Source organism: Miniopterus natalensis, chromosome 22 (genome assembly GCF_054644295.1).
Source record: "Miniopterus natalensis isolate mMinNat1 chromosome 22, mMinNat1.hap1, whole genome shotgun sequence".
NCBI classification, from domain to species: Eukaryota; Metazoa; Chordata; class Mammalia; order Chiroptera; family Miniopteridae; genus Miniopterus; species Miniopterus natalensis.
The window spans coordinates 11,933,123-11,943,459 of NC_142102.1; the positions used below are offsets into that span (position 1 = coordinate 11,933,123).

The 10,337-nt window shown below is 60.0% G+C and overlaps 1 protein-coding gene across 1 annotated transcript; it reads right to left on the bottom strand.

Moving 5' to 3' along the window:
- Positions 1 to 3,432: 3,432 nt before the first annotated feature.
- Positions 3,433 to 7,152, bottom strand: RLBP1 (retinaldehyde binding protein 1). Its single transcript, XM_016197750.2, has 7 exons — positions 6,969 to 7,152; positions 6,570 to 6,698; positions 5,719 to 5,923; positions 5,161 to 5,339; positions 4,476 to 4,634; positions 4,181 to 4,291; positions 3,433 to 3,966 (listed from the first exon to the last, which is right to left on the bottom strand). Exons 1-7 carry the CDS (start codon positions 6,978 to 6,980, stop codon positions 3,808 to 3,810), a joined length of 954 nt encoding a protein of 317 aa, XP_016053236.2. The 5' UTR covers positions 6,981 to 7,152; the 3' UTR covers positions 3,433 to 3,807.
- Between the last annotated feature and the right edge of the window lie 3,185 nt (positions 7,153 to 10,337).

A 10,337-nucleotide genomic window follows, 5' to 3' on the forward strand; every position in this document is an offset into this window, starting at 1 on the left:
GAGGGACCTGCTGCCTCGGCTTCGCGGGTCTTGCCCTTGCCTGTGTCTGGCTTCTCTCGAGTGTCCATCCTCACGCCAGTGTCCTCGCTGTTCGGGGCTGGTCGCGGGACTAGGGCAGGTGCACGTGGGAACGAGGCGAGGCCCCCCCTTCTGCGTGAGTCGTGGGAGCATTGAGAGTTCCCGGGGCAGGACCCCCCCAGCTCAGACTTTCACCCTCCAAGTGCTGCCTTCATCAGAGCCCAGCTCCCGGGGCATCCGAATGAGAGCGGCTTTGTCACTGTGTCACTCGCGGTCCCCCGGCAGCGCCAGGGGGACAATGCGCGCGCTCTTGCTTGTGTTCGCGGGCAGCAGACGTCTGGGATGCGACGGGCTTTTCCTTTCCCGTGGCACCGATGCCGGCTCCGAGCTAAAGTAAAGGTCACGGACACGTCACGCTGGGTTAAAAGAACCCCCGGGTCTTCGTGTCCTAGGCGGGACGGGAGAGTCACTAGGAAGCATTTCCCTGCAGCCTCCGCCCACAGCATCATCTGGAATCTCTTTCTTTGACCAGAAGCCTTAACTTGGACGTCCCCTGTCCCACCACAGGACCGTGGCGTTGCCATTCAGACTCTGCTGAGGGGGTCTGGAGGGAAGCCACAGGTAAAACCAGAGAATTTCTTCACGTGGCCTGTGTGCTCCTTGCTACAGTAGGCGCCCCCACCCCTCGGCGACGAGGGACCAGGACCTGCCAGACGCCCCCTCTCGGCCGCCTTCCTTCCTTCTCGGCCCCCCTTTCGCTCGCGGCCACCCTGCGTCACTCGGATGCTCCAGAAAGCCGTGAAAAGTGACGTGTAGGCCAGATAACCTCTGTTGTCCAGGCAGAGGGGCGCGCTCCCCCCCCCCCCCCAGACTAGCGTTGCTTCTGCCAAATTGTGTTTGAGGCTGAGGGAAGGGGAAGTGGCCCCCCTGCGGGCAGTGAGCCTGGGAGGCACCCCAAACAAAAGCTGCTTCCTCTCGCCCCCCTGGATGCTGCCGCCGGCCAGGGCACCCCGGGGAGCAGTCTGCAGAGCCCAGCCCGCAGGCCATTCTCGACGTCCCCCTCGGGGGGCAGCCCCCACCCCCCTCGTTTCCTGAGCTGCTTTTCCTGGCGTGCGTGTGGGTGTCTCTAATGCGTAAGATGACGTTGATTTCTAACTGGTGGGTTAAGCCGTTTAACTCGGCCCCTCTGTCGTCTCGGAATGAAACCCGTATCCTCTGCCCTTCCCCTCCCGGTCCCCATAAGCCAAGAAATCTGTTGCCATACGTTGGGGACAGTCCACTTATCTTACCTGCAGAAATACCCGTCATCTCAATGGGCATTCAGACCCCCCACGTTGAGCAGCCGCCGGCCCCTAGAATAATTGCTGACCCCCGGCCCCCAGGCTGGTCTCGTGGGTGGGCCAAGTTCCTGGGCGGGGAGCTCGGTCCTGTCTGGGTTTGGGTTTGGCCTCCCTCGTTCCCCCGAAGCACAAGTGCACCCGTGTGGAACCCCCCCTCCCGTCGCCCGTTCCAGGTGAGCTGGGCCTCTCCTGCGCCTCAGGGAGACCTCCACTGTACCTGAGCTCCTGCCTCCTCCACTGCAGCTGCCTTAGGGACCCGGGGGCGGGGCGGGGCGGGCGGGGGGCCCGCGCCCACTCCCCCCTCCCGCCCGGCTCCCCTCAGCCACCTTCTCCTGGCAGATCTGCTTCCAGACTGATTTCTGAGAACCGTCACTCTCACATTCCTGATTTTTGTTTTGTTTCATTCTGTTTGGATTTTCTGAGACTTAAAATGCTGCCCTGATAATAATGTATTTTTGAGTTTGTGTCTGAAAACCCCCGTGCTGCTGGGTTTTGGGGGAGAAACGCGCGACACCCCCCCCCCCAGCACCGAGGTGTTTAAGATTTGCAACTAGCAATGCAATTTTTTCTAAATATGAGGATATTTACCTTTATTAAGAAATTATACTAAACCACGGTGTCCTTGGTCATTTTATGTTCTTGTGTTACTTTTGGTCCCAGTTTGATTCTGTGTGGTGGTAAAACAATGATCATTACAAACAAAAACTGTAATTTTGTTATCTCTGACTCAATGGAATTTCTTTACTTAAAAAAATAAAAGACTCAAAAACCTGGCATTGGCTGAGTGTTTTCTGTGTCGTGGGGATTTTCTACCTAAAAGGATTCCTGAGCCTGAAGGAAATGGGCCAAGTACCAAGTCCTCATGACAACTGATTTTTTTTTTTTTTAAATATGTGTTTATTGATTTCAGAGAGAGGAAGGGAGAGGGAGAGAGAGAGAAACATCAATGATGAGAGTCATGGATCGGCTGCCTCCTGCTCGCCCCCTGCTGGTGATTGAGCCCGCAACCCGGGCCTGTGCCCCAACCGGGAGTCGAACCCTGATCTGGTTCCTAGGTCGATGCTCAACCCCTGAGCCACGCCGGCTGGGTGGCCTGGTTCCCCCCTGCGACCTCCACCTGCTAACACAGAGATCCCCAGGGGGTGGCAGAAACGCGTCACTGCAACTTGGACCCGCGGCAGAATTCCCGCCTGCCCCTGTCTCCAAGAAGGAAGCTGTTCTGGGCAGCAAGAGGTTGGCACTGAAAGTCCAGTTTCATGGTCCCCCTTCCTGTATTCGGCGGCTTTCAAAAGAATATTTTACTGTCGCTCTTCCTCCGCTTGTAGGAAGCCAGCTGGGATTTTGTGAGGCTGAGTATGTCAGATTTAACGTTAACAGTCGCGGTGCTGGGACACGTTCTCCGGGAAGGTGGCACCACCTGCCTTCCCCCCTGGGCAAGGTGTGGCCCAGCCCGACTACCTCCCTGACCGCTCAGCTGGTCTCTGAGCACAGGGGGCCAGTGCCAGGCACGGCCAGCAGGGGGCAGTGCCAGCCCACAGTCAGGACCTCACTGGGCCCCAGCCCTATAGCTTCTGCCTCAGGAAGGCCCAGGACTTTTCTTGTCAGACCCCCCCCCCCCCCCTCAGCTCCAGGTGTCCTTGGAGATCCCCCAGGAGGAGGCCATCGAGCCCCCTTCAACCCGAGAAGTTCCACTCGTTTTAGGCTTAAATACTCGAGTTCCATGTAAGGTTTGATTTGGAAAAGCAGAGCCTCAACTTCTAAAGGGGTTGGAAGAAACCCTCACTGCTCCCAGCCACCCACAGAAATTTTCAACAATGCCTCCCTCTGCTCGGAAGTCGCATGTAAATATCGTTTACGACCACCTGGACTGTGTGGCTCAGCGGTTGAGCGATGACCTATGAACCAGGAGGTCAGGGTTCGATTCCCGGCCAGGGCACATGCCCCGGTTGCAGGCTCCTCGATCGCCACCAGGGGTAAGCAGGAGGCAGCTGATCAATGACTCTCATTGATGTTTCTCTCTCTCCCTCTCCCTCTCTGAAATCAATAAAGACATACATATATATATATATATATATTTTTAAATCATGAAACACCTAAGGAGCGCCAGCTCCACAGAGGGGAAGCATTTGTATTTGTCACACTGTGCAGAGCAGGGGAGTAGACATCCGTCACCATCAAATGCCTGAAACTGATGGTAAAGAGCCTTCCCTGTGTCACTTGAGGCCTGAGTGCCGAGAAAATCCATCCGTAAAACCATCCGGGAGGCAAGGGGTCTGGAGGAGAGAGCTTTTACTGCCCCCAAATCGGGAGGTGGGTGACACCTGAGCTCACTCAAGCTCAGGGAGGGCAGGGGAACCAGGGGCCTCAGACAGCGCTTTTCCCAGCCTCTGGCTCCAGGACTCTGAGGAGACGCCCGGGGTGCTAACTACGCGTCAGACGGCAGGTGCTGTCAGAAGGCGGTGCTCTCAGCCTGGGCCCGGGGGCCAAAGAGCTGCTCAGCAACCACCTTCCCATCATACTTGGGCAGGGTGCCCCCAAAATCGGCCGGCAGGATGTCCTTGTCGATCTCCTGGAAGAAGCCGGAGAGGTCGTCTCCGTGGACAAAGACCTGCGGAAAGCAGGGGACGCAGAGCTGAGCAGGGGGTGCCCATGGTGATGGAGGCGAAGACCAACCCTCCTCCTCGCGCTGTCCGTGGGATCCACTCAGCTCAGGGCTCCGGCGTGGTCCCCTGGCCCCCCACCCTTGTCCCTCTTGTCTCATGGAGGCTTTCCTGCTCCAGCCCCGTTCACCGGCCCACTGCGCCCGCAGGGCCGGCGCTCACCCTCTCCAGCAGCTTGCTCTTCAGAAAGGGCCTCACCACGTTGTAGGTGGCGGTGAAGTACCACGGCTGGTGGAGGAAGTGGATGGCTTTGAACCGGGCTGGGAAGGAGTCCTGCGGGGACACAGAGCGCCCCACCCCGCAGCCCCGATGGCCTCAGAAACTCCCGCTCACTCCCCCACGGCCTCTCCCCGAGGTTCCAGCCCCAGCACCACGAAACCAGGGCTCCGGGCCCGCCTCCCAGCCTCCCTCCGGCCCTGTGACTGGACCCCCGAAGGACAGGGCTCCGAGGCTTCACCTGGAGCATGTCCACCATCTTCCTGAGGTCAGCAGCCCGGAGCCCAGCAGCCTGCTGCATGGTGAAGCCCCTGAAATTCTCGACGATGCAGAAGCCATTGATCTGAGTCTCCTGGCTCTCCAGCAGCTTCTCCAGAAGGAAACAATACGCCTGCAAGATCTTGGCACAGAGTGAACGGGGTTGCCGGACCCACCCACATGGATCAAGGTCCCAGGGGGGGGGAGGGGGGGAGCTAACTGGTGCATCCTTACCGGAGGTCACCTGTCACAGACTTAGAGCTGGGACACTGGGGAGTCACACAGTCCCCGCTCTGTGAATGTATCCCGAGAAAATAACCGTGAATGTCACAGCCATGGTCAGGAGCTCTCCCAGCTCTCCCTGTCGCTCTCAGCTTTCAGCATTTGGCAGGGCTGACCCCAGCTCGTGGCCCACAGCTGTCGCCCCCCACTTGGCAGGGACACCAGGGCTCTGCCTGCAAAGCAGCTGGGTTTTGCAGCTGCTCTGGCACACCCTAGGAGTCCTCCCCTTGCCTGGGAAAGGCCTGGTGGCCCTGGCTGCCTGCCTCCGGCTCCCGCAGGCCTCGCCTCCCAGGGAGCCAGGACTGAGAGCCCAGTAGAGGCCAGGGCTGGGGACGGAACCCAACCCAGAGCGTGGGAGGGAGTCGTGCCCCCCCCCCCCCACTGACCTCGTCAAAGGTAATTTCTTCACAGTCCCAGTTCTCGATGTTGAAGAGCATGACCACTCGGCCATACCTGTCCCGACTGGAGAGGACACCGGGGTAGCCCGCCTCGATGGTGCAGCGGATCGCCTCCAGGGACAGGCTGTCGAAGAGCTCGGGATGCTGCAGCCGGAACTGCACGTAGCCTGGCCCGGGGGGAACAGAGGAGCCCCCTCAGGGAGCCAGCCCCTCCTGGGGTGGGGATCCGGAGGCCTGTGTGTGACCCAGCAGGACCCCCCCCCCAGGATAATTGTCGTGGTCACCCAACAAGATTCTAGGCCTGAACATCATATGCAAACTGCCCACACGTGGGGCGTGATCCTAAGTCTGGGGACGACTGTTACTTGGTGTTTCTCCCTCCCCGGGGCAGAGGCACAGGGTGAGCTGGGTGGGGCCCGGGGGGAGATAAACGCCAGACCCCAAGCTGGACACATCGGCCCTTCCCGATGGAGCATCACCGGTAGCACCTTCAAAGCCCACCCTTGCCGTCCTGGCCAGGTCCCCAGCAGCCAGCGCGGGCCTCACCTCTGAGCAGCTCGTAGGCGCGCCCCACGTGGAACTTCCGCGCGCGGATGAACCGCAGGAAGAAGGCGCTGTCCCTCCCCTGCACCTTCTCGGCCACAGCCTGGGCCAGCTCCTGCCCCGAGGCCGCCTGCGCCCGCACCAGCTCCCGCAGCTCCCGCACCACCTCCTCCCTGGTCTCCTCTCTCTCGTTCAGCTCGTCCTTGGCCTGGAACAGAGTCGGGTGGAAGTAGGAGGTCACAGGGAGGTGCTGTGCGGGGACGGGACACACGCACCCAGGGTGACAGGGCTGAGTGGCGCGGGGGCCGTGGCCGGGCCATCCCAGCTCTGCCCACAGCCAGTTGTATTTGGAGAAAATTAGGCCCAACTGCTCACCCTGGGTTCGTTAGTGGGAGCCCAGCTCAGCCCAGCCCCAAGACGGCTCTGGGGATCTCGACAGAGCACAGTCTGATCATTTCTGAGCGGGTCCAACAACTTATTTTCATAGGTTTGAGAGGCAAGACCCAGAGAGAGAAAGCACTTTGCTTGAGGTCACACAGCAAGTTGGAAGTAGGTGTGATTCTCGAACTCAGGCCTCTTGCCAGGGTCACTTGCAAACCAACGTTCCTAATCTCAGAGCCTAGGACGATCCCCGGTCGGAGGCCCCAGGTCCCAGCATTTGTTTCAGGGAGCCCTGTTGTTGCTATGGTCTTGGAGAGGCTGCCATGGCCTGACTTCCAGGGGGGCCCCTAAACAGGCCAGTTGATTAGGTTCAGGATGACCGGGAGAGCTGGGGGAGGGCCCTCTCTACAGGAGGCATTCCCCAGCTTGTCGCCTCCCTCGCCTGCCCCTCCCTGCACCCGAGGCTACCTCACCTTCTGCAAGGTATGGGGGGGCAGCTCGCTGCACTGGCCAAAGACAGGCCCATGGTCCTTGGTTGTGAGCCGCTCCAGCTGGGCGCGGAGCTCCTGCTCCTCCACGGGGACCACACGGAAGGTGCCCGCCTGGGCCGACAGGAGTCAGGAAAAGGCAGCGACAGGTTCCCATCAGCCTGGGCGAGCCGAGCCAATGGCCTGCTCGGACCCTACACCGGGGCTCCTGCCCAAGGTGGCTGCGAAGCCGCCTGCCTTTGGGTGGGGTCCAGGGCCACAGAGAGGTTGTAGGGGTGAATGCCCGGAACTGTGGGCAGACCAGAAGTGGAGAGCAGGGAGGGAGAGAGGGAAGGGGGGAGGTGGAGGGAGGGCAGGGGAGCCACAGGGCGCAGGGGCACTCACCCCCTCTGCCATGCTGCCTCTAGAAGACCAAGTCCTTGCCCTCTGTCCCGGCCTCTCCAGGCAGCCCCTTCCCTAGGAGAGAAAGTCCAGGCAACAGTGGGACGGAAAAGCTGATATTGTCTCAAACTTTCTCTCGCATCACAGCCCCCTGGGGCATTTGTTGTTCTTGGGGCCACCTGGTGCCTGGGCCCCCCAGGAGCCCTGGAGGTTGCCTCTGCTGGGGGCGTGGGCCAGTCAGCAGGCAGGGATTAGCGGGTCACAAGGAACTTCTCACGGCCCCCCAGCTTCCTGTTAAATCAGGCTCACAGGAGGCCCAGATTGGGGCCAGCAAAGCGCCAGGGGGGTGAGGGGATCGAGCATCCTCAAAGCCCTCCTTTGTGTGGTCTGCCCCGAGTTCCTGCTCAGCCATGTGGAAGCTGGGCTTTGGGGATGGGATCTGGGCCAGCCCCATTCCCTCCTCCCTGCCCTCTCCCCCAGCCCAGGGGAGCTCACACCCGGAGTAACACACGCAGGGGGCACAGAGAAGTTTTAAATGTGAACGGCAGCTTGGGTGAATCCAGACCTGTCACCCTCTCCCCTAGGCCCAGCAGGGCCTGGCAAGGTAGTTGTTACCACAGAGAATGGGGACAGTGGGGGACATGTAGCTTAGGCTGGGGGGGGGACGAGACAGGCCGACTCACCTTCTAGGAGCTTGTTCTGGATCCAGACAGCCCACTTTTAAACCTCAGCTCCAGCACCAGTGGCTCAGTTTCCCCCTCTGAGAAGTGGGGATGATCAGAGGACAGGCTGGTGGCTTTAGTGATTAGGAAATGCATTCAAGGGCTTAGCACAGCGCCTGATACTTAGTGTAAATGCACGTAAACACTGCCTATAGTCCAAATACAGAATTAATACGAGTCTGGGTGGAGGGGACCCACCCTCTGTGCAGCAGGAAACCCCTCCGCAGCCCCTCAGTAGCTGGATTCTCAGTCTCTGCTCTGGTATTCCACTTGGTGGGTGGGGATCCCTTTGGAATATCCTTTTCCCAGCACTCCAAGGGCGGGAGCTCCTTGTTTCCACTGCCGGAGAATCCTCGTTTTAAAAGTCATCCTTGCCTGGCCGGGTGTGGCTCAGCGGTTGAGCATCGACCTAGGATCCAGGTGATCGGGGTTCGATTACTGGTCAGGGCACATGCCCGGGTTGCAGGCTGCATCCAATCAATGACTCTCTCATCATTGATGTTTCTATCTCTCTCTCTCCCTCTCCTTTCCTCTCTCTGAAATCAACAAAGATATATTTAAAAAAAAAAAAAAGTCATCCTTGGTTTGAGCCCCAGCCACCTTCTACGAATGTCACCCTCAGTCCTGGTTGTGCCTCCTGGGGAAGGTGACATCGCCTCACTTTCCTGGGAGCAGCCCAGGGGGGCAAGAGTCTGGTCACACTGCCTCTGGCTAGTAAGAATCCTCCCAGGCTAGGGAGGACCCTAAGGAACATCGTCCCCTTGCTACGGGGAGCCGAAGGGAAGAACTGGTGCTGATGACAGCGAGGTCATCTGCTGAGAGCTGAGGACATAGAAAAATTTGAAACAATCCCCGTGAAGAAAGGAACAGACGAGAGACTCTCTGCCCGTCCCTGTGCTGTTCTTTGCTCCGCTGTAAATATTTAAGTTATTTGCTGAGCATTTACTGCTTTGCCAACCTATGCACTAAATGCTGGCATTTCTCACGGGAACGACAAAAAGCCCCGGGCCCCGCTCAGCTTACACCTGCGGGGTCACTGGCACCTTCAAGGACACTAGGAGTAGGACACCTGCCCCTGCCTTCCAGGCCCTTCCAATGCAAAGACCATCACTTGATTCGTCCCCTCTCCCCCTGACTCCCCAGCAGGATGCTGGAAGGAAGGACTTCACCCAGCAAGACATCGCGCCGGGCACGCCCAGCCCGCTCTGCGCATGCTCGCGCTGCGGTCCCGAGTTCGAGTTCTGAGCCCGCACCTCCCCGGCCCCCGACTGTGAGTGGGGCCGTCCGAGGGCTCCCGAGGTTCCCCCTCCCATCTGCCTTAATGGTACAGTCCACCCCGGCGGGCGGAAGTGAGCCGCGGGGGCGGGCCCTGTTGCCCCGGGCGACGGAAGTGCGGAGCCCAGCAATCGAGCGGGATTTTCAGAAGCGCGCGGCGTCGGCAGCAGCGGCGGCGGCGGCGGAGGAGGCGGCGGCGGGGCTGAGGTAGCGGTGCCGGCGGGCGGGGCGCGCGGCCGGGGCGGCGGGGCTCAGCGCCGGGCGGAGGGAGCGGGTCTGCGAGGGCCGGAGGCGTCGCGCTCCGCCGCGGGGTTGCCGCGTTTTCTGAGGCCCGGAAGGTGGAGGTGCGCAGCCGCCCGGCGCCGCGTCCCGCGCGCTTTCGCGGCCCCCCCCCCCACCCTCGGGGGCTGTGACCCTTGGTTCCCGGCGTTGTCCGTTCCCCTCCGTCCGAGAACTTCCCGCAGGGACCCCGACGACGGGCCTCGGCCGCTGCCACCCTCCCCCCCCCCCGTGCCCGCCGCTCCTGGCAAGTGATGCCAGACGCCGGCCCCTGAAACGACGTCTCAGCCTGGCCCCGTGCTCTGGGGCTACACAGATTTTGGCCGCGCGCTGTTATTTGCAGAATAAAACCCAGGCTCCTTCGCCTGGCGTTTCAGGCTTTGCCCAGTTTACCCCCAGCCCGGCCTCCCAGCCTCCGCTGCCCGCGGCCGCCCTCCCGGCCTGGATGCCTTGGCGGGTGGTGCTCTCCTTCCCAGTCATGGAAACAGCATCATCTGCCGACCTCGACTCTCTAAAGCCAGCCTCTGAGTTCCATGTGCAGCTTCCCTCTGCTGGGAAGACTTGCTTGTCTGTTGTTTTTTTAATTTTAATTTTATTTTTTGCTTCTTTATTTTTTAATACATGTCTATTGATTGCAGAGAGAGGAAAGGGAGAGGAGGGGGGAGAGAGAGAGAGAGAGAGAGAGAGAGAGAAACATCAATGGTGAGAGAGTCATGGATCAGCTGCCTCCTGCACCGGGCATCGAGCTCGCAACCCCGGGCATGTGCCCTGACCGGGAATCGAACCCTGATCACCTGGATCCTAGGTCGATGCTCAGCCGCTGAGCCATGCCTGGTTGGACTGTATGGGTTTTTTAAAATATGTTCTTTCATGGATTTTAGAGAGGGGGAGAGAGAGAGACAAAACATCCGTGGGCTGCTTCCTGCAAGTCCCCTACTGGCGATCGAGCCTGCAAGCCCGGGCATGTGCCCTGAACTAGGCGACCTCCTGGTTCTTGGGTCCAGGCGCAACCACCGAGCCACTGGAGGCTGGGCTGCTGGGAAGATTTGAACACTTGTATTTCTGTAGCCCTGTTAATGTCTCCTTTGTTTTCATA

What these genes read in the sequence shown, in the direction of transcription:
- RLBP1 (XM_016197750.2), bottom strand. An exon ending in CCCCCCATACCTTGCAGAAG is followed by an intron (nt 5,924 to 6,569) that starts GTGAGGTAGCCT and finishes ACTCTGTTCCAG; the next exon opens with GCCAAGGACGAGCTGAACGA. An exon ending in AAGAAATTACCTTTGACGAG is followed by an intron (nt 4,635 to 5,160) that starts GTCAGTGGGGGG and finishes CTCTGTGCCAAG; the next exon opens with ATCTTGCAGGCGTATTGTTT.